At 45.1% G+C, this 23,679-nt stretch overlaps 2 protein-coding genes across 3 annotated transcripts; one reads left to right on the plus strand and one right to left on the minus strand.

The window, feature by feature from the left end:
- Window positions 1-253: 253 nt before the first annotated feature.
- On the minus strand, window positions 254-4,015 carry NOB1 (NIN1 (RPN12) binding protein 1 homolog). The gene is made up of 9 exons (XM_053449510.1): window positions 3,947-4,015; window positions 3,737-3,869; window positions 3,145-3,278; window positions 2,662-2,733; window positions 2,399-2,548; window positions 1,894-2,172; window positions 1,568-1,665; window positions 1,137-1,281; window positions 254-921 (listed from the first exon to the last, which is right to left on the minus strand). Exons 1-9 carry the CDS (start codon window positions 4,013-4,015, stop codon window positions 652-654), a joined length of 1,350 nt encoding a protein of 449 aa, XP_053305485.1. The 3' UTR covers window positions 254-651.
- Window positions 4,016-4,507: 492 nt separating this feature from the next.
- On the plus strand, window positions 4,508-23,424 carry WWP2 (WW domain containing E3 ubiquitin protein ligase 2). Of its 2 annotated transcripts, XM_053449508.1 has the most exons (24): window positions 4,508-4,621; window positions 5,434-5,513; window positions 5,789-5,930; window positions 6,110-6,231; window positions 9,486-9,614; window positions 9,790-9,850; window positions 10,969-11,048; window positions 11,469-11,652; window positions 14,479-14,568; window positions 14,658-14,832; window positions 16,144-16,198; window positions 18,654-18,735; window positions 18,914-19,042; window positions 19,237-19,321; window positions 19,586-19,657; window positions 19,902-19,990; window positions 20,574-20,733; window positions 20,829-20,962; window positions 21,119-21,259; window positions 21,366-21,486; window positions 21,630-21,734; window positions 21,906-22,002; window positions 22,161-22,233; window positions 22,364-23,424. In XM_053449508.1, the coding sequence occupies exons 1-24, from the start codon at window positions 4,584-4,586 to the stop codon at window positions 22,461-22,463; spliced, it is 2,544 nt and encodes an 847-aa protein (XP_053305483.1). In that variant the 5' UTR covers window positions 4,508-4,583; the 3' UTR covers window positions 22,464-23,424. The 2 variants fall into 2 exon arrangements, with proteins under 2 accessions (XP_053305483.1, XP_053305484.1); XM_053449509.1 differs by lacking the exons at window positions 4,508-4,621; window positions 5,434-5,513; window positions 5,789-5,930; ... (5 more) ...; window positions 14,479-14,568; window positions 14,658-14,832 and adding an exon at window positions 15,792-15,833.
- The last annotated feature ends 255 nt before the right edge of the window (window positions 23,425-23,679 follow it).

A 23,679-nucleotide genomic window follows, 5' to 3' on the forward strand; every position in this document is an offset into this window, starting at 1 on the left:
TCAATACAGGACAAGTTTATGTATTCCCATGATTTCTTTCTTACTTGGAACATCCAGAAAACAGGGACTAGCTCTTCTAGAACATTAAAATTCTTTAATTTTAATAAATTATTAATTAATAAAAAAAAAATTTTTATTAACTGGGGTGATATATATATATATATATATATTTTATACCTTGGGAAGAATGAGTGGCGTTTATGTACCATTTTGTTTCTTCCATGAATTTCACACCCACACAAAAAGGACACAGTATGTTTAAATTATATTTCATTTATTCTTTGCAACAAAATGTTTTAACGTAAAGTAGAGCTTTCCGAAAGGATGTTTATTATGTCCACACATTTGTCCGCCCTGTTGGGTATTGAGTTGTTTTAGATGCAGCCACTCTGGGATTAGTTGCAGTGGAGTCACAAGAGCATTCGTGTTCAGTACATGCGTCGCTGCAAAATACATCCTGAAGCCACTATATTGGATGGGGGGCCTTATTATCTCCCTTTTATTCCAGCCCTTTTATTGCAGTTTCCCACCAACCTCTGCAGCTGCCAAAAAATGCATTAATAAGAGGCAGAGTAACTCCCAATGTGTGTCTTCCAGGTTTACAAATAACAAGGCACTTATACCAGCAGTTATTTGATCAATCCAGGCACCTTATCTCTTCTTCACAAACTTCTTCTTAGGTGCGTTGGGGTTCACGCGCCTACGTCCAGCCCCCAACGTGCTGTCGCGGATCTGCAAGTTAGCCGCGCGGCTGTAGATGTCGTTTTCTACAAAGGGAGAAGCCCCTGCAACGTAATCCGGGTTGAAGACGTCGGTCTTGGCTTTCGCTTTCTTAGAGAGCCGCTGCTGGGGGAAATGTTGGTCTGGTACTAGGAGGGGGTTCGTGGCATGTTTCCCACCCTTCGGCAGCGGCAGCGAATACTGCAGAAAAAAAAAGGGACACTTTCTAATTAATTCGTTTTGCAGGCAATGAGAGGTGCAGCCAATCCCACAATATGAGAAACAATAGCCAGCGATCAGCTTAATGTGTAAATCCTCACACTTTTAGGTAGAACATTAATGTATCTAATTTGAATATTCTCCTTTGTTGATTTAGAATAGGCAAAATAATAAAATATATAGGACTTCAGAGTTACCCTCATCCCACGTGTACAGAATACTTTCGGGTTCTTCGAGAAGTGCATGTTGAGACTTCCATCCTCCTTCACTGACACCGCCACCTTCTTCAGGGTCATATTCCCACAGTGCGGACAGAAAGACTTGGTCATGTCAGAGGTTGTCCTAAAAGAGTAATAACAATATTATTAATAATAATATGTGTTTGGTAATTGGTGAGCAGTTACTTGTTGAGGCACAAATGTCAGCTTCCATTATACAATTGAAACATATTGGACACCATGACATGATATATTTTAATATATACATTGTTTTAGCGCCATGCCGCCTCCTTCCAACATGTGATACGCACAAACTTTCTTTTACTGTAAGGCACATATTATACTCGCCACAATGGCTTGTATTTTACAGGCAGACCATCCGAGCGCGGATTACGGATTTTGAAACCTACTTGAAGCAGCCGTGGCAGCGTAAGATGTAACTTCGCGTCTGTCGAATGAGCATCCCGTCCACAGACAAGACGTGCAAACCCATTTGAATGAGAACATTCTGCGAGTATAAAGAAACGCATTGAGATGCAGGAGAGAAGAGATGGTGTCATGGGATAATAGGTGAGCACATATTCACAATGTTTTGTTTGCCTTCGTGTGAATGGATAAACAGAAACTCATATGCAGAGCTTGGCGAATTCTAGACATATAGTCGATAAGCACTTTTAGCAGACATCTGGCCACTATCTGAAATGGGACGAGTCAGTAAGTGGCAATATCAAATTACCTGCATGGCAAAATCTGTGGTGAGGCACCCAACCACCACATTCACTGGAGCCTCCCGAACCCCCATCTCTTGGTGGATCTGTTTAATATTACTAGGTGTAATCCAACCACCACCATCATCCTCCTCCTCCTCCTCTTCTTCTTCTTCTTCATCATCACGCTCATTTGAAATGTGAACCTCTGTTGACGGGTCCACCGCATTGCTCTGATCTTCGGGCAGATGGAGACGAGCCGTCACATCGTGCTCTTCGCTGCTTGTCACAGATGTCACCTGTGCATTCTTCACAGAAACAAAGAATTGCGAGGTGACCTATTTCAGTGACACACACGCTCAGCTGATACACAGCGGCTACAGATATCGTTTGGTGTGCAGTGAAGCATCTATAGCGCACACGTTTATAAGATTAATCACATTAAATTCTGTCCAGTGTAATTCTGAACAGTAAAACTAAAAGCAGCGCATGCACGTGGTCACTATTAAAATGTTTGTGGGTAGTTTACTGTACCATCAGTTCCATCAGATCATCATCAATGTTGGGCAGAGGAGTTCTCCAGAACAAGAAAGAATCATACTTTTCCTCCTCTGTTTTCTGGAGAGGAGACGTAGATTCTCCCGCAGCTGGGGTGCGCTGTACACCTTCCTTCTTGTTCCCGTGCTGGGGATGTTTAAATAATTAATATTTTTTATTAATGAATAAAAATAGATATTATAGAAGAAAAAAAGGCAAAAGGAAACGCGGTCTGATCAGCTTTGCAGAGCAAGATTTACCTTTGAAGGAAAATGAAATCCAGCAACGTTAACAGGTGCCTCTGGGTGCTGAGCCGTAGAACTAACGGAGACCTGCGGGAAACGTGGTTTTAAAATCAAACTACAGAGACTCTGGGGAAGGAAAGATGTAGACAGAGCCGTCAAATCATCTACATCAAGGATATTTATTACAAAAGAGCGATAAAGGAAATGCTTTCAAGTTCAGAAATCGTCAGTTAGGATAAGAAGAACTGCTGTTCCAGCTTAAAGGCATAAAGGTATCTTTGCAAAGCAGGCTTTAGGCAAAAGGTTGGATTTAATGTCTTTTGACACTGTGTAACTATGCTGCACAATCTAACGTGCCAGCCAGTACTCGGGAACGGATAACGCCGGCCGTTTATACAGCTGGGTTTGTTTGTATGTAAACACACGATATGCGTTAGTTTCTATGATGCAATGTTTCCTCTCCCCGATGACCTGTACCTTACATTAGTTATTCCTCACCTTCTCGGGCGGTTCATTTCGGAGATGTGTCCGTCCAACATGCTCGACCTCCAGCTGGTAGGCGAGGGCCAGTACCTTGAGGTCGGTAGCCGAAAGACTAGCATAGTCGCCGGTCTTTTTGGCAAATTCCGTCACTGTAAAACCAGATGAACGGGAGAGATTACAGAAACTGACAGGCGTTAAAGGTGACCCTCGCCATTAAAAGGTGATGATGGGCAACGGCACATGACTTCGGAGGATGGACTGTACTCTTACGGGACCCAGATTCCGATTTCTCCCCCTGATGTCCCTCTTTTTCTAGAATGCCATGAGGTACACAGCTGCGGACTGCGTGCATTTTCCCGGCTGATGTGCAGTAAAGTCATTTTAATGTATGGGCTCATCTTAGTCGGTCAGACCCTTGGAAAGTACGGATTGTAAGAAGTGCTGCGGGAATTGTGGGCGTCATATAAATGTAATAAGAAGTAGAGTAGTGAATATTGGGAAGGCAGACGCTGCCGCCTCCTGTCATCTATGACAGCTTTACTGATCAGGCAGTCTGATGAGTGACGGGTTTAGTACAGATACACATGGCTGGATCCCCAGGCCTTACCGAGCTGTATGCTGTCAGTACTCGGCTCTTTAAAGTGCAGCTCGTAGGGAAGCACAGCCAGCCGCCTCCGGGTCTCCTTATCCCGAATCTCACTCACCACCTCCCGTACAGTGTAGATACTGCCACCGATCTCCTGAAAGCAAACCGACGGTTACCCCAGCAAATGACATCATTACACCCCCTTGACTCTAATACCGAGGGTCCCCTTACCCGAAGGGCTGCATTCCTTAAGAAAGCCCCTGAATCTGCCACAACGTGCTGCACTATAGAAGACGCCATTTTTTCCTCCTGGCCTGTCAACCAATCACAAAGCAGAAGCCGTCCTGCTCCCCGATACAGAGATGGTAGAGTACAGTACTACAGTACCGCAGCGGCTGCAGCGCCCTCTGCTGGTAATATTAGTGTACTAGCGGATGGGACAATAATGCACTTTAAACCTGTATACATTGTTATGCGGAACACAGGAAAACGTGAGATTTATGTGACCCTGAAAGAAATATATCAGAAGTAAAAGTGACAATGTTAGGCGAGGAGGAAATACTTTCGGGGTGTCATGTGTTTTACAGGTATAGTTTTGTTGGATATTGTTTTCTTGTCTCAGTCACTATGGGAGGACAGGAGTCTCCCACATTAATGAGAGACTGGTGTATGGTGATCATGGGAAACCTTATAAGCTCATAAAATAAGTGATGTTTGAAGTTGTGCGATAGTTATTCCCTGCTGTTTGGCGCTGCTGCAAGGACACTTGCCACCCGCAAGATGGCGATATTCCGGGGTCAGTAAATATATTGTGGTTCCGGAGTTCGGCACGGCCGCTGCGTGGTCACATGGTACAGCTGCTGATCACATGACCGAAAGTGCACTAGGCGGAAGTGAAGATCATAGGTAAATGTCAACAATACATTAACGCAGGGGTTAATAAGGAGACTGGAGGGATTGAAGACTGAATGTGTAATTGCAAGAAAGCAGCATGAGGAGGGAGAGGGAGGAGAAACGGGGAGGAATAACGGATTAGGAACGGAGGGGTATGAAAAATCAACAGGGGAGGTTATGAGATTGTGAAAGTGATGTGGGGATGATGGCAGGGGGTGATGACGACAGGTGGGTAGTGGGTATGAGGAAGTCAACGAGGAGAGGAGGCTGGGGTTATGGTGTAGATGATATAATCGGCGGGTTTACTACTACTACAGAGAAAGTGAGAAGAGCAGAGGGACAATGACAGGGGGCTCATTAAGTAAAGAGTGTGCTGGAAGTAATACAGAATGCAGAGGGATGGGAGGTCAGAGGCAGACGGGGTGCAAATAACAGGAGGGACTGGGGCGGAATCTTTTGGGTATGAGGGAGACTCGAATGTGTTATGTGACATTGATCAGAGAGGACAGGAGAAAGTGTCGCGAGTTCAGCAAGCTGGACGGGGTATCTGGAGAGGAGACAGGGTAGAGAGCTGGGGTAAAAGAATACAAACATGTTAAGGGGTGAGAGCAGGCGTAGCCAACTGGGGAGAAGGATAGATATGAGAGAGAGGAGAACAAGAATATGTGACGTAACCTATTCATGTTATTCCTTGTGTTCTATGATCCATCCCTAAACATTCCTTATGGTTTTGGTCAGTTCTTTGATGTCTTTTTGATAAAGGAAATGCATGTATGGGTGAGTGACTGCGTATGGATGTTTAATGCGTCCTCTCGTTTTTACAGGGCTCTAGCTATGGCATCAGCTGGTACAGTCCAAGCAAACAATGCGCACACCCAGCAACAATTACATCTCAGAATGAAAGGTTAGTCAATAAATCAGTCAATCAAAGCAGTCTTAAATATTTACAGATATGAAAGATTATTATCACACAATGCGAAATGACAAACAGAACAGTGTAACCTTTGTGTGTGTTCTTCCTGTTCTTCCTGACGAGTTATAGCTAGATTATCCCTGACTGGCTTAAGAAAAATAAATGACACCAACTGAACATCAGTAATATAATGAATGCTTCTTTTTTGGATATTTATGGAGGTTGGGATTTTCTCTCACATGTGCCTCTTTTGTTTTTCTGTCTAGCGGTCTCTGCCAAGCTCCGCGGGCGTCCTTCTCGCATCAGCGGCTACCTAGAAGTGTCTGTTGACGGACTTCCGGGAGAAACAAAGAAAACTGGGAAGAAGACCGGGGACTCCGACCTGCGCTTCAATGAGACGCTCAGCCTGTAAGTGATCTACGGACCGGAGTGAATTACACTGGTGTGCCTTTGTCTGTGTTTCCTGCCTGTCTCTTTCTTTTGGGAGTTGGAAGAGAGTTCCATAGAGAGAACTGAATATGGTGGTCTGCCTTATTTTTGTTGTTGGTCTTAATTCTTCTTTGTTTAATCCTTGCGGTTCCTCCTAGGAAAGTGTCCTCCAAAAGTCTTCTGGAGATCAGACTCTGGAGTTGCCACAGTCAGCGCAATGAACTGCTGGGAACTGCGTGCGTCAATCTGCAGAAAGCTTTGAGCAAGAATGAAGACAGAAGTGAGTGAGAGTGACATTATCGGGGCATTCCGGTGGTATTATGAGGTTAGGTTTCTGCATATGGAATGGAACGTCTCGGAGGAAGGGCATATTTTGGTTACAGCCGTGGTAAGATCCGGAGTCAGAAATAAACCAGAGGGCGCCAAATGTGAAAGTGGGCATAGAAGAGTCAGGTTGACGGGATCGTTAAAAGGGGCATTGGAGAAAAATGTGATGGGAAAAAGACAGTTAAGAGTGCAAGATTTCAATACCTGAGTTTTCTGGGCAATATTACTTTGATTATTTGATATAGTTTCCGATAACCACTGTGTCCTAAATTAAGGGAAAACATGGTGGATTTTCCAGCAGTATTTATTTCAGTAAAGACGCCACAGCTTTGTCTTTGTTGAGCCAGACCGCAACTATCACATCCAATATATTCAGCTATGAGAGCAAAGTGATGTGCGCTCAGGAATAAGACAACAATCGATAATGATTAATCATTAATGTCTCGACACCGCATCACTTTTATTCTTCTAAGGTTGTCTGTAAGTAAATATCAGAATCTTAAAAACCTACATTCTTTAGGCTGCGTAGAATAATCTTTACGTTCTCAGAAGAGAGGAGCAAATGGGGAAGGCATAGTAGTAGACTGTCAGTCTGGTGTATGGTTTGGACCCTGGAGCTTGTGTCGTGTACTGGCAGTGTGTACGGTTTTGCACAGGGTTCTCCAGGTGATGCACACGTGGATTACTGGGTCATTTAATTTCTGAACAGTGGAATTTATCCTGTTGGATTAGGCAGGGGTCACTCTCCTCCTGCATGAAAGAGGTGCAGTCAATTGAGACAGGGCTCGTATTTTTGCTTGTATGTAGCCACCGTATGCCCTACACAGGAATAAGTACAATAACAGGTTTACACATTCACGAACACTGTACGTCTTGTTTCGTATGAAGTCAGCCATTGTATAGCCCAACCACATACTGCGGGGCTTCACAATACTGGCGTGTGCTGGTCCTCTAGTCTTCGCTGGGTAGCCTGAGGTCAGTGCATTGAGTCACCCTGGGACACGCACATTTCACAGGCTCGTGCCACATTCCCTTATTGTTAACTCATTCTTTAAAGGCGGGGGCTCATGCCACGTGCCTCCAGCACATCCCTTGGTTTTCCTGCTGTGGCATCGGCACTCTTTGTGATCTTTCCAGCTGTTAATGACACCATACCCTGTCTGCACACAGGTGACTTACAAGTATTTATCGGTTAAATTCATGTTCTTTAGATTTCTTGGTGGAACCCTCCATGAATATGAGGTCTGTTGGCATCCTCTCTCAGACTTTGGCTGACACCATAACATATTTTAAATCGGATTTCATGTAAAATCTGATTTCTTTTAAAAGGTTAGAGACTTTAAGAGGCCTTTTTTCAGTGTGTCCTTCGGAGGTCCCTGCAAATCTAAACAGCTGTGGTCTGTAGCGTTAAGTCCACCGAGGTCGGGCAAAATGGTCTGTCATTCTGCGGCCTGAAGAGTTAATAAAAAAAACAGGAGAAGGGAGGCCCTGTTCCTGCCCAAACTTTGCTGTCTCCAGCCCAAAATAAAGTACATAATTGACCTTCATTCAGTGTGGATCAGGAGCCCCCTCTCTGCTTCACAAACAGCGGGCAACATTGTGGCTACAGAGCGTCACTATGTGTTGGGGAGGGGGCAGAGAAAGCCCCTTTGTGTCCTGCACTCCCCTCTAGGCTGTGTTTATTTAAGTTGAGGAACAGAGGTGCGTGTGTGACGGAGAAAGGGGGAGGGGGGGGGTCCCAATTTGATACACCTTGTAAAAGCAGCAGACTCTGCTCTGGGCAACACAACTTCCTCGAAGTCATTAGTGTCATTAGCAGAAGGGATGGCGGCTCACAATGAGGCCTGTGTCAAACTGCTGTAGAAGGAGCCATTCACAGCCTTCTGACACACCTCGGTGCGGCACAACACACGTTGTGCTTACACGCCTCGGCGTTCATTACATGCCACCTATCCACTCTCCTCCTCGAGCATATGTCTCTACATACAATTCCACACGTTCTCATCCTTTAACACACATGCCTTTACGCATTCAGACTCATTCAGACACTTGTGCTTAACGTAAATCACTGGCAGACCTCAAATTGTCCTCTATAATCCATGCACACAGCTGGTGTATAGACGAACATAAATATCCCACTCTGTACTTAGGGTTACGAGACCCCCATGTTTTTATGTCATCCCTGTGATGTTCCCGAAGGGAAGCTGCTCTGTAGTATTTAAAGATATTAAGACGCCTCCATTCTTAAAACAGCATATCTCTATTGTCTTTGAGTAGAAATGCTGCCTTCTAGAGGTGAGAATGTGTAAGTGTACTTTTCAGATATGTATGGACACACATTCACACATTTATGCATGATGACTACAGTGTTCGGAAAAGCCTCAGGGATAAAAGACAGGCTCCCTAATTATGGAATAATCAGAGTCCTGCTATATGATGTGTGCCCCCGGGGCAGAATGGTCTATGCTAACGATGTCAGACAAACTCCTGTTTTCAGACTATAATACACTGCCTGTTGCCTCTTGTCATAATAGTTCTTTGCATTTAAATAAGAGACATAAAACAAAGTCTGTGGCCTCTCAAGGAGAAGCTGACTGTCCCTGCTGTACACAGTTGGTACTAAATGAATGTGACCGGCACCTCGACTCCTAGATTCTATCCAGATGAATGAATGCAGCACTCATTCATTCATACCCAGTCAGCCATCCACAGACCCACTTTGTGTGTGCGTGTATATATGTATGCATGTGTGTATATATACACATCCCAGTGATCATTTGCCTCAAATTAGTGTCATTGTGAAAGTAAATTGGGCCATTTCGGCATGGGTGTTTTTTGTTCAGGTTTCCACTAATTATCAGGCATATTATTTGTAAAGTGATTGCTATATGTCTGTTTTATAGACATAGTCCCTGTATGTATTTTTTTGAAAGAAGATAACATGAACATTAAGTAAGTGATGTGGATAAACCCAGCTTTATAAAATGTGACTGATCTTAGTTAAGTGATAAACATTGCGTACCTTGATAATACGCTTGGGCAAATCAAAAGTAAACGTGGTGGGGAGGTCGGATAAAAAAAAAAAAGTCATGAAAATGTAACCTTTTTATGGTTTATGCTCCTTTGATAAATGGGAAAATGTACAATGAGCTAATTGCTTGGTGAATGATGGTAAAATCCGTGTGACGTCCTCTGTTTAATTGTCAGTGACGAGTGTTCCGCTGCGTCTCAACCTGAAGACCGCTCACAAAGGTAGCGTGGTGTCGGGAGGAGAGCTGACGATTGTCTTGAGCGAGCCATGTGCGGACGTAGGGAGTGTTGCCGAAAACACAGAAGGTGAGCCTTCGTATTCGCAAGTAGCGCTTTATATTGGCTTTTAATTGGCTTTATTGACCCGTCTGCCTTGGTAGGATGATCTTGGCAGCGATGCGGAATACGCTTTGTTTCTAGACACATTGGACAAGCTTTCAGGGACCGTCTTGTTTCTAATTATGTCCTCTGACTTTTTCAGTGGTTGTGACCGATTCTGAGATGGTGTTTGAAAATGGACACTACGCCTTGGACAAAGTGAGGTTAGTACTTCCACTGAGTGTTTCACGAGTCGCTTGTCACCAACTGCACCTCTGCCGTCATGTATTTGGTAATACCCTCTCACCCCCCGAGTGGTGCGGCACAACGTCACGTGACAGCCACCTTGTTAATATGGAATTACTAACTGGATTCACGTGCAGGAACTGAAAAGTGTTTAGGCGTTTATTGGTCTCATTTAATTCCAACTCATTGTCAGGCCATACATTTGCAGCATATATTGTCCTATCTTGCTTTGATAAAAAAAAGGCAGGTCTCTGTTTCTCAAGCTGTTCAGATAACCTTGTGTCAACGTTGACTACTAATAGATCACGCAGCCTCCGTTTCCACCATTTTTATTTTTTATTCCTGGGCTGTAACCTGTGGCGAGCAGGCAGCCGGAAATGTGCGTCCCTGAACTTTGTGCCCCTAGGGGTGGAAGGTTAACCCCGCCACCTGGACCTCATTATAGGACAGCATTCCTATAATAAATTACAGGTCACCTCATTGAAGGTCTGAGAACCAGATGGGTTGGGTTAATGCATGGCCACTCGTTCTGGCATTTAATGGTTGTTACATCCTCATCTGTCCCTGAAGAAGACCGTGTTATGCCCTTCTACATAGCCTCATCTTAAGTCTATTAAATACCAGTTAGCTGCTCATTCCACCGCTTTCCTTTCTTCTGCACCCTCTCCCTTATCTTCTATTTTTCCCTTTTTCCTTTTTTCCTGTCTCTCTCACGATCCTCCTCCTTTGCATTCCTACCCCTGTCTTTTCACACTGCCCTGTAGAATCTCTCATGACATTTTGGATGTAAGGTGTTAGCCGTGCCATCATTGTTTCCTATACCCCCCCACAAAAAAAAAAGAAAATCAGAATATGGATATATCACACACACGATGTTGTGCATGAAACAAAACCGGACCTCTAGCCCCTGGTGCTTCTAGTTGGAATAAAAGCTTAAAATAAAACACAAAACATTTGATTCTTAATTTGAACCTTTCCGCTTAGAACCGGAATACTGGCAAAGTTTAGCGATGTATAGAGATGGGGTCACTCTGTGATATGAAGGGCTCCCTGGCTGTTAATGATGATGACCGTATTATTCCTTTTCTGTGTACAGAGACTTCCCGCAGGGTGCAGAGAATGGGTCTTTTCAGCCGGTGAAGGAGCAGAATGACTCGAGTGACATAACGGTGATGGGTGAGTGACATTGGTGATCTGCACTGTATGTCTCCCGTACTGTCCCATATGTTGTTATTTATTTATTGTTTTATATAGCGCCTTCATATTCCGTAGCGCTGTACAATGTGGAGAGGACACAACAAGTAGTATGTAACATAACAATCTGACTTACAGAGACAATGTCTCTGATATTGATTGGCACGTGGGAACCCTGTCTTTAATTTCAGTAAAATCATTACAAATGGTTACAAAGCAGACCTTCAGACAGGTTGCCAAATTAGAGCCCCAAGGCTTGCACTTTAACAACTAATTGATTGTAGACGGGGGCCATCTTTTTGCTCTTAATCCTGTTTTAGATTTGAGACCAGGGTCAGTATTATTCCAGCACTTAGTATGGTGATAAATATTGTTCAACATTGGCATATTCTGTTTTGACAGTAAATGGGGAATGCCCCCCTGCACCAAGAGGTGAGGCGGGTGACTCAGGAGGAGATGCTGTACCCTCTAATGCCACGAGCTCCCCGCCTTCTCCGGGGTCAATATTATACACTGTGGATAATGAGGAACCTACGGTCAACGGACCTGCTGCTGTGACCCCAACGTCCGAGGGGCTGCCGCCTGGGTAAGATGACATTGCACCCGTACAGAACATAGAATGCAGCGGCCTCATCAGCTGAACAGGAGACTGTGGTGGACGGAGGTCTGCTGGAATCTGGACAATCATGAATGTTGCATTATGTGTCTGCTTGAAAGGAGGCTTTCTCCTGACGCCGCACTGAGCTGTCTGTGTATATGGGACAATATTGTGCAGTCACAAGCCTCATATGGGAAGGGGTACATGTTTTTTTTTTGTAGCTAGTATGGGGGGGGGTTATAATTGCCATTCAGCCCCACCTGCCATCAATTTTAAATGACATAAAGTAATACAATTAGCGCTTGGAGCTTTACATAGTTGTAACAACCCCGATTGGAACCTGGCTCAGTTCTTTGCATCGGTTCCCCCAGCTGAACGCCATACATGCAGCTCCCAAAAAGGGCTGTAGTATAGCCCAGAGCAAGCTCGGAAAACAGTACACTTTTCTATTGAAAATCATTGCGTTTTTGGGTTTTCATTGGGTTTTTGAAGGCTTTGTGCCCCCCCGCCCTTCTCCTTAGCACACATTGTAATTTTTCTGCTTGCTGAATTGGAAAAAACTATATGACTTGCCAAGGATCACAACCAGGTGGCACCAGATCCAGCGGAGCGATGTGTCCGTAACTCATCCCGCTGGCGAGGCTACCAACCAACGATTCCCGTGTTTAGACAAAAGCACACAGAAAAGTACAATGTTTGTGAATACCGGACAATATTTAGAATTTTCTGTTCCCAAATTCAGAAGCTGAAACGAGTTAACCCCTTTAATCTCAGGTGATCCTTTCTCCCATGCAGGCCACCGTATGTTCCAGCTGTGTGTTATGCTTGGATCATACAGGGGTTGCATAACCCCCTTCTCTTCTCATACAATATCCCTATGTGTTGTCCACTCGTTCAGATTATAAGCCGGGGAGCGGCCCGGGTCTGGCGTTCGCCATTTGTCCGCAGCTGTGTGGGTCTTTGTATGGCCCATGTTTGTTTAGGGCTCCGGCTCGGGGCGGCAGCGGCCGGCGGCTGGCTTTTGTGCGCGGAAGGGTTAATGAGAGTCCCGGGAGTGCTTGTTTATTTGGTTGGTGAGGTCAGAGGCTGGGAGCGGTGTCAGTCACAGGTAATTAGGGTTGCAGCTCTCACTGGCTCTTTATGTGTGCTGTGTGAAGGGACTCTGTTCTCTGCAAAGAGCGCTTCCTGATCAGGACTGCTGGAAAACTTTGGCTTCAACTCTGAAAACCCCTTTTATTTGAAGAGCAAGAAAGACCCGTGCCGAGTGTCTGCGCCAGTATGGTGGTCACGGGCCGTTACGGAGGGCCGCTTCCCTCCGATATCCTGGACGCGGCCCCCTTTCCACTCATTTTAACACTTAGAACGTTATTGAATTTTAACAACAAAAAAAGACACTTTCCTTGATGTTTTGGGTGAATTTGAAAGGCTTGAGATGAATCGAGAAAACGTAAAAACGGCATAATTTTTTTTCCCCCAAGGTTAGCTGCCGTATTTAACCATTTAAATGCCAGCGAGCTGAGTACAGCATTAAAAGCTGTTTAAGGGAAAACTCTTTCTTTTTTTATATAAAAGGTATATTTATGTTCAGCGGTTTGTATAGCCGCCCCATAGATGGCGTTTCCCAGGTATGTTTTTCATTTTCTAGGTAGCTGCCCACCGTGGAGACTCCATAAAGGGACCATTGAAGCGGTATCTCGGTTGGGTAGTCATAAAGTGTTTCTGGAGAGGCAAATAAAAGCTCCAGCCTTTAAAGACAGCATATGGTAATTTACAGGAACAGTATTGGGGAAAATGACTTCAACCGAGCCGCTTAAAGTGGATTAGAAGGCTGGATTACCCGAGTGAGTGGCAAAATAAACAGGACAGGCGAGGGGAGGTTATATACACCTGGTGTGTCTTGAAGGTGTTAGCGAAAGGCAAACCGTTAGGTTGAGAAAGCATTCCATCAGTTGCCATGGTGATTGTCCCAGTTTGAGCGCTTTACACCGTCACTACTGGTTGTTTGTGTTTGCTTGTAGTGTGGGCATACAGCAGAGAGAACGGCCGTAGGCGCTGCGATCAAGAGCTTTCCGTACGCTATCTTGGCCCCTGTTCACCAGCCTGTCTCATACAAACAGTCTCTGTCTGTCCCTCCGGCACGGCGGCTGTGGTTTCCTCCTTGGCAGTGTAACTGCAACGCTGTGCCCTGGGTGGGCAGGGCCGCCATTACAAACGGGGGCACTAACGTCCCTCCTTGATCTCCCTCTGTCTCTGGGTCTGCCGATCTGGAGAGACCCCATGATCACGGGAAGTGTGGTCTGCTTCCCAGACCCTCTGTCGCTCCACCATGTGTACGTGTCGGCTAGCCCAAGATCCTGACCCTTTATCGGGTACGGTGCGTACATTATGTGGCATCCGCAGAGGGTCTCTGGACAGAGAACAGTCGGCGGCACAGAGGATCGGATTCTGCGTGCCGGTTCGGTGGTGGAGCTGGACGCGGTTCAGACGCTGGTCTGTCGGGACTTCCGGTTAGAGACTCGGTTCCAGACACACCGCAGATCACACACATTTGGCGCTCCGCTTGTGTTATTTTGTCAAGGATTTTAAGTCTGAGAATATATAGCGTAATAAAGCTCTATCCTGAAGTCTTCTCTCAGTCCGATCTCGCCTAACCCGTCCTATATGAATCTTTATGTTATATTGATACATTGTGGCTTCTTATAAATGCAGGACTTTAATGCCTTTAACCATGACTAAAAGGTGTACTTTTTGGATCATGTTCTTGCTTCGCAGTCACTGTATGAGATTCGTTGAGACCTGTGCTTTGTATTTCAGGTGGGAGCAGAGACAGCTGAGCAATGGACGAGTGTACTATGTAGACCATAACACCAAGAGCACCACGTGGGAGAGACCTCTGCCCCCTGGGTAAGATGCCACTGTCTGCCGTACGAGTAGAGACCCTGGCACCCGACAGCGTGGTTACAGTCTGCCTAAATCTAACCCTCTCTCTGCAGCTGGGAGAAGCGGGTGGATGAACGAGGCAGATATTACTACGTGGACCACAACACTCGTACGACAACATGGCAGAGACCAACAGCCGAATATGTCCGCAATTATGAACAGTGGCAGTCCCAGAGGAACCAGCTGCAGGGAGCCATGCAGCAACTGAGCCAGCGTTTCATGTACCAGGTGAGAGCATCTGCGGGCCTCAAATAACTCCCCGATATAACGGCGTGAAAAAGGATCTGCGTAACGAGCCTTCGGATGGTCTATTCTATAAAGCACTAAGCCTTAAGTAACTCTGCCACTGAAAGGTGTGTGCCAAAATCCTGCTGCACACGCTATCCTTCACCATCGTAGACAGGGAAAGGTTCTGTGTTAAAAATGTGTGTGTAATATATATATATAATATATATCCTGTGCTGCAATCTTTGACCCGTGACCTCGCCAAGTTCAATGCGCGGCGGCCGGGACCATCATCGCAAAGGCCGTGCTGGATTGTAGCCAGAAGTTAATTGAGGCAGATGTCGGGCAAATGTTTTGCGGCAGAGAACACCTGTGAGATTTTTTTTGCAATTATTTCCAACCAATAAAATGTGCTGCGTATACCTCCGGTGTTATTATCCGAAGGAGAGATGTGCGTCTGCGCCTTTGTGGAAGGATTTAATTCCAGCCCCCAAAAAGGCATATAATAGCGGCTTATTAGAGGATTTAATTAAGGGTGCTTTAAATTGCAGGGCTCGGGCGCAGCAGGATAAGTGCATATTTTCCCTATTAAAAAAAATCTTAATATGTTTAGCGTGTTACCATATATACTTTTCCTTTATTGGACCGTGTATAGTTTTCCCAGTATTTTAAGGGGGCCGCTATAAGCTCCCCCATAAGTAACCCTGGTGCTATTTCTCCAGGGATATGTGAACTGGTCAGAGAGGGGGGGGAGTTATATAAACATTAGCACTCTGTACGCCCCCCCACTACACCTCCCAGCGATTTCACACCCCCTATGCACACCTCCTCCTTTCCTCTACGCAGCCCCTCGCTGCAGGAGAAGAAAGGTGCATTGTGAGCCAGGACCTAAGGGAAGGGGAGGGGGGCTCGGCTGTGCCTATAAGTTGCAGAATGTTCCTTCGCTTTGGGCTACTCTCGTGCTCCGCTCTGCCAAAGGACAGGCTTCGCTGGGAGGGGAGTAGGTGAGAGGGGGTCTGTGTGGCAAGAGGGGGAGCAGGAATCGAGCCCAGAGCCGGGAAAAGCTGGGCGTTTACTGGTGACTTGTGGGAATGATTTCATTTGAAAGGCCTGCAATATTTTCCCATCTGGTTTGGGAGCAAGTCGGACGTGTGAGCGCAGAGTCCAGCCTGGAACGACCGGTGGGCACGCGGCATCTTACGCTCAACGCGCCATTGTCTCCCGCACCGTCCGGTCATCACGGGGGCACCTGTTTAACCGCCTGTCCTCTTCTCCCAGTCCTCATTATCTCCTTTGCTGTCTCTTTGTTTTCAGTCGCCTGCCAGCGCTCCTGACAATGACCCGCTTGGACCGTTACCCAACGGATGGGGTAAGTGAAAGCACCTTCTCGGTTGCATGGTTAGATGGCTCTGCTGGCATCTTCCCGTTTGCGTGCGCATTAGGAAAACCGACCCGTTAAGAGGTTAATTATTCGAACGGACTGTCTGAGATGTTGCACGTTCTCACCGGTCAATGTGACATTAATTAAAGTCTCCTAAATGACTTGGTAGAGATTATGCATACTTTGGGCTTTCGGACTCGGTGCGATGTTAACATCTTCTGTCACTCGGGTGGCCAAACACGTCCTCTGTATTTACGTGATATTGTGACCTTTGGTCTTTTCCGTGGTTATTTGATTTAACGTATTCAAAGCGAAGCAGTGTGCCGCCTGGCCCTCGTAGCAGCTTGTTCTCACATTTATTGCGGCGGCAGAAGGTGGGAGTTGGGGTTATTCTATCTTGAAGTGGAAATTTCCATAAATCTGCCCGTGGAAATGTTTTGAGCACTTATATAGGCTATAAGATCCAATAACTTCCAGGGAAAGAAGCCTTTCATTTTCCATTCAGGTCTTGCTCTCCAATAGACGTTTGTTGATGATATTTTTCCTATAAATTGATGCTGTTCAGTACAGCTAATTGCCACCTGTATTAGCATACAGTTATTGTGTGTGTGTTTGGGTATAGTTGCCAGAAAGTTGTGTGAATCACGTCTATTGCTGCAAGTGGAAACTGTGTGCGTGTGTGTGTGTGCATGCGCGTGTGTGGTGGGGGAGACGTGTTGGCAGATCGTCAGTGTAATTTGGCCCAGACTACACAGACACCTTTGCACAGAGACAGTATTGTAAAGCCGTGATGTGGAAAAAGTAATTCCAGATATTTTCCCCGCAAGATAGTCCTCCTTTTATATATATATAAAAAGGCTTTATGTATCGCTCTTCTTCCGCGTGATTAATGGCGTTAAACCCCTGACTTTTCTATAGGAAGCTGCAGCGCTGCTCGCCATTTGTTTGCAGGTACAGTCCAAATACCCGTATGCATTGTGAGATATTTCATCGTTCGGTGTGGTGAATCGGGCGAGCCGTGCGGCGTGTTGAAGCCTGTCCCTGGTCGCTTATCTTTCATTAGTTTGTGAGATTGTGAATACTTGCAAAGTGTCGATGCCGCTGATCACCTTTTATTAAGATGCGCATGCAGCGCCCCATTTTTTGGAGTATGTGCCCTATAGCACACATAGCCCCTTAAGGTTAGAAATAACATGACTCTATACCCTCTAGGACTGAGAACTTTGCAGTGCGGTCCGTTCTCTAACCCACATGCCAATACATGGCCTCTACTGATGAGCGGGGATGGCCGAATCCCCCTCGGCTGCTTAGAGGAAGAATATCCATTTTAGAGGAAGGTTGGGTTATATGCTGCTGCTTTAATACATGGGTTTCACCATTCTATCTAAGAACCATAGGCCGTCTATAGGAATCCCCTCTGAGTATGTTGTAAGTGTGAGTGAAAAGGTATTGAGCGATTTTTACCTCTCCCTCTCGTCCTCTTCGCTGGGATGCCGGGATGTTTGGGGTACAGACACATCTGCGTCGTGCAGCACAGATAATCCCGTGATTCCCCCCCCAAGGGTACACGCTGTGCTCTGGGCTTTCGTGCTGAAAGCGATGTACATGGGCGAGTCTCGGGTCTGAGCCATAACACATCACCACCGCTCCTGTTTGGGGCTACTCCAAGTCTATGTCCTCCCCAGTAAGCGTTAGCATTCAACGCCTGCCTTAAGAAAACGGCTGCTCTGTCCGAGCCACGGCTGCGGGGGATACGAGCAGGAATAGAATTACCACCCTGTGCTTATATGTCTTCGTGGGGGCCGTGAAGTGAACCCAAGGGGTTGCCGCTTCTTTTCAGTAACATATCATGAAATATTTTGTCATTGTTTTATTCCTTTTCTGTAGCTCCTGTGCATTTATATACCGATAGACGCAACAATGTCCGTTGTTCTAAGGCGTATGGATAGTGAATGTGAAAAAATAGAGCCACAGTTGTTTAATTGAGTCCGTAGACCCTCTGATAAAGGCTTCATCTTCTTTGTGTGTTTGGATATTTGGAGAAGACGCAGTGCTGCGCGGGTTGGTAGAACCCATGGCTTCCATTTTGGGCGTTCTCCAAATGGGAAATTTCCACTGCTTCAGTCAAGAACTTGCACTCGCTGAGCAGCGCTTTTCATGGCGTTACCTAGAACAGCGGGACAACATGTGTAAACCCACCTTCAGAGAAACTTTGACCCCCATCTTTGTGATGCTAATGAAATTGTTAACACGAGAGCAATCGGGGGATCGTGTCCATTGGGGATTTTTGGTATCTTGTGTTTAATAACCTATCCTCCGGTATTATTGCCTCTGCTTAGGACTAATGGTAGTTTCTAATTTAAACATGTCTTGGAGTTTATTGGCTAGATACTTTAGGAAATTAAAATATCTTCCGCTGACCTCTCCTCTTTCTGTCTTGCAGAGAAGCATCAGGACAATGGACGGGTGTATTACGTGAATCATAACACTCGTACCACGCAATGGGAGGACCCGAGGACCCAGGGGTGAGGAGACTGTGTGGTTATCGGGGAAACGTGCGTGTAACTGGACGTGGATCTGTTAAATTCATTAACGTATCTCATTTCACAATGTGTGCAGCAGTGGGTTGAGAGAAAAGAACGTTGTATAGTGCTTTGAATATACGTAGGATGCTTTGCTCAATGCTCTTTATCTCCCACTCAGTATGATCCAGGAGCCAGCGCTGCCTCCTGGCTGGGAAATGAAATATACGAGCGAAGGGATTCGATACTTTGTGGATCACAACACTCGAACCACAACCTTCAAAGACCCTCGACCTGGCTTTGACTCGGGGTTTGTCTGCACATCTCACGTCTAATTTGGCGCTAGAATTGAAGGGCTGGGTGGTTTAAAGTTATGGGATTGAGCGTTTGCAGTGGGAGTAGAACGGGTGGATAGGACGTAGAGAAAAAACAAGATGGGGGTCATACGTACTGGAGGGACCTGTACTTTTTTTGCTTTTAGTAATATGTTTTATTTGTTTCCAGTGTGAAGCAGGGAGGCTCCCCTGGAGCGTATGACAGAAGCAGAAGTTTTCGCTGGAAGTATCACCAGTTCCGGTTTCTGTGCCATGTACGTTTTGGAACCATACAATCTATATCGCATTGCATAGAAATACAGCCTGTAAAGACACATATTATGATAGCCTCGTTGCTTTCTGTGCCAGAGTGTCCAGTTCCAGGTGAAAATTAATGTTAGTTTGTCAACTGGCAGAGATTAAAACCAGTATGAAATCTGTACACACCTTAAAGTACACTTCAAGCCAATAAATGCATTTACTGTATTAAAGTGCATTCATGTGTTCCGGCGTTCATTGTCTCCTGTCATGTCTTTCAGTCTAATACGCTCCCCAGCCATGTGAAGATCAGCGTCTCCAGACAGACCCTCTTTGAGGATTCCTTTCAGCAGGTAATAGAATTGATTCCCGTCTTCATATCTGTTGGCAGGGAACCTAATGTCTGGATTTAATACTGTCTATATATGAAACAGCCTCATGTAAAAGCTACTTCTCCAGGCAGGTATTGGAAGAGCATTAAATCTAAATCGGGGCAGCCACTTAGATTGGGGACGTCTTATGTTTCTTATCTCTCACTTGCTCCATGCAGATAACAGGTCCTTGTGATTTTAACAATGTATTCTGATGTTTTATCAGATCATGAATATGAAGCCATATGATCTCCGGAGACGTCTTTACATCATTATGCGCGGCGAGGAAGGTTTGGATTATGGTGGCATAGCTAGGTAAGAAGATTACTCATCACATTCATAATTTAGAATGTGTGTTCCCGATTTATGCGATGCTTACTTCATCCTATGTGGTTTAATCCACTTGAACGTCTCTTTAGTACACTTATGTTATGCTGTCTTGCGGTATTTTCTTCCATGTCCCCTTTTTTCTCTTCAGTTATGGTCCCTTGTCTTGTTTTTGACTCTCTTTGGTCCCTGTGCCACTCTCTGTGTCCTCCCAGTGGTTTTACCCTATGGTAGGTTACGTCAGGCTGTTCTACCACAGGGTAGAACCACGGACAGGATACGGGGAGCTCTCAACACGGAGCCATCCGCCAGCATACAGGACCCTTCTTCCGCTGTGTGTAGCTGTAGGTCTCTGAAAGCCTTCTTGTCTCGTGTCATATGCCTTTTCTCCTTCCAAGAATGCATGATCTGTATGAGTTTGTTCCGAGTTGTTTTGATCATGTAAGGATTGTCTTCCGCTACTCACGTTCAACTTTTTGTTTCCCCTCTTATTTCTGTATACCTTCTCAATATTCTTCCAATCTGAACTTTGCCCCCTCCTCACTGCTCTTTATACCTTGTCTTTTTGCAGGGAGTGGTTCTTCTTGCTGTCCCACGAGGTTCTCAATCCCATGTACTGTCTGTTTGAATACGCTGGCAAGAATAATTACTGCTTACAGATAAACCCAGCTTCGTCCATCAACCCAGATCATCTAACCTACTTCAGGTTTATTGGCCGTTTTATTGCGATGGTAAGTGGGGGCATACATGTAGATTTGGGTTAGGCTGTTTGAAAGGTCTTCTCCTTGTTACTGTTACTAAGTGTCCCCCCCCCCTACCTCCTTAGGCTCTATACCATGGGAAGTTCATAGACACCGGCTTCACACTTCCTTTCTACAAGAGAATGCTAAATAAGAAGCCAACTCTGCGGGACTTGGAATCCATTGACCCTGAATTCTACAATTCCATTATATGGATCAAGTAAGTGAGCCCTGTATTAAGCCGAGGTCTAGTATGGGCAGAGGTTTAATTGGATCCATCAGTGCACCTGTATTAGCCATATATATGATACTTGGGTTTGTCTTGTAGTCTTCCACGTCAACCATACTTATTTTGCACTGTTCCCCTTGCTTGCAGAGACAATAACCTGGAAGAGTGTGAACTGGAACTTTATTTTGTGCAAGACATGGAGATCCTGGGAGAGGTTACCTCTCACAAACTCAAGGAAGGAGGAGAAAACATCCGAGTTACAGAGGAGAACAAAGAGGAGTTTATCATGTATGTGTCTGAACCAAAGTGTAGTATGATTTAGTGTAACCTAGTGTTCACTTAGTCGGCGTCTGGTATCTCTGCTGTGTGAGTACCCTTTCTCTGTCACCTACAGGCTTCTCACTGACTGGCGTTTCACTCGTGGAGTAGAGGAGCAGACCAATGCCTTTCTGGATGGCTTCAATGAGGTTGTGCCTTTGGAGTGGCTACGTTACTTTGATGAAAAGGAGCTGGAGGTGAGAATCAGCCATCAAACTTCTTTGTGAAAGTGGGGTTAAGCTTTCTACAGGCTGCTGGGCCTTGGGAGGATGAGCCAGTGTCTGTTATATTTTGGGGAGTGTCAGCAGCCATCTTTTCTGATGACCTGTGTGTATTGCAGCTGATGCTCTGTGGGATGCAGGAGATTGATATAAGTGACTGGCAGAAGAATACAATCTACAGACACTACACCAAGACAAGCAAGCAGGTCCAGTGGTTCTGGCAAGTGAGTACAGTGTCTTATCTGACCTACAATTCTCATGACCATCCTCTAAGCGCATGTTTAAAGAGAAAGATCTGATTAAGACAATGCATACTTCTTAGAACACAATCTGTTTGATGGCCTTCTGTTACCACATAGCACTAATGAGCGGCTCACCTTTTTTGCCATTCACAGGTGGTGAAGGAGATGGACAACGAGAAGCGGATTCGGTTGTTGCAGTTTGTGACGGGAACGTGCCGCTTGCCTGTTGGAGGTTTTACAGAGCTGATAGGTGAGCTGCTCTTGTCCTTTCTACCAGAACCAGCTGTAGATCCTAGAGATTTTGACACCGTGGCTGACTTTTTTGAAAAGCAGACTTTTTGTTGTTGACACCTTTGCCAAAGCTCGCTTGTGCCCCATTTCACCGCTCCTCTCTGTTCTGTCTTGTAGGAAGTAATGGGCCACAGAAGTTCTGCATTGACAAAGTTGGTAAAGATACCTGGCTTCCACGGAGTCACACTTGGTAAGATTGTTACGGAACCCTGCAGCATTTAAAATTATTCCGATCGCATGTACCAAGCAAACGTTTTGGATTACTAGGGATAAGACACCCATCCGGTGACTAACTTCTGTTTCATTCTATGTTTCTTCAGCTTTAACAGATTAGACCTCCCTCCCTATAAGAGTTATGAGCAGCTGAAGGAGAAGTTGCTTTTTGCCATTGAGGAAACTGAAGGGTTTGGCCAGGAGTAACATCTTGAACTGGAAACTGTTCAAGAGATAGGAAAAGGTGGACTCAATGGCAGAAGGTCATCCCTGCCATCTCATTGTGCGTAGTACCATCTCATTACAAGACATGATGATCTGCATTGGTAAATGGTATTTGGTTACCCTGTGGCAAGTACAGTGTTTAAGTACTTTGCCTATTTCTTCTCTTTTAATAAGCCTTTTTCTCTTCTAATCATTGTTCAATGAAGTTGTGGTTTAATGATGACTCTTCTCCGGAACTAGCATTAACTCATAATTGTGTCCTAATTAGCAAAAACAGATTTTCCTTTGCTTTCCTGATATCATCATGCGTTTTATAAGGCCCGTCTCCTGCCGGAAAGGCAAGCTTGGCCTTGTATTAGCAAATTCCCAAATTTGTATGATCAGATCTAGGCAGTTGCTTCCAACCACAGCAGGTCTTAGAAGATCATTGTGGTCAAAGCGTGAAAAGATTTATTGACTGGATTATGATTTACGTATGACTAGTACCAGTCTGTAATAACACATTTGGTCTGTTAAAAGGGCAGTAGAGGAGTAAGTTACCTTTACGCTATTCCCATCAGGCTATAACTAATTCATCTTTAAACAAATATCGTACGAGCGCCTGAAGAGAAAAAAGAAAGAAAAAAGTGTACTTTTAGTTAGCCATCAGATCTAATGGACACGTGATACACGGATATCTCTGAAATACTCAGGTGCTGTTTCAATGTCGAAAAAAAGAAAATCATCACTTTTTATATATTTTTTTTGATTCACAGCCAGCTTTCAGCATTGAAAGAGTGCTCAATAGCTGTCATTGTATATATATACTGTATATAAAATATAAATATATAAAATGGAAAAAAAAAGTAATTTGTCAGATTTGGATTGATCACTGGACCTTTGTAGAACAGCGGTCTGCTTCTATGATGTTAAAATTTGTGCAATAAAGAGAGGTTTGATTAAAGGTGGACATCGTGTGTGTGTGAAGGGACATAGAATGTGGGGTTTGTATTTAAATCACCTTTGTGTTTACGTTGAATTCTAACCAGGACCTTAACATCTCAGGTAAGAACTAATAAAACTGCGGTGCGTTATTTCCTCTGCATTAATTAAAGTGAACTTCTTATAATGACGGCGGCTCTTACACATGAAAAAGGGATTTGTATTCTGATCATGGACGGCAGGTTTCCGGCAGAGTTGAGCCCTCCCTGTATTTGTC

This window comes from Spea bombifrons, chromosome 10, assembly GCF_027358695.1.
Source record: "Spea bombifrons isolate aSpeBom1 chromosome 10, aSpeBom1.2.pri, whole genome shotgun sequence".
Taxonomy (NCBI): domain Eukaryota; kingdom Metazoa; phylum Chordata; class Amphibia; order Anura; family Pelobatidae; genus Spea; species Spea bombifrons.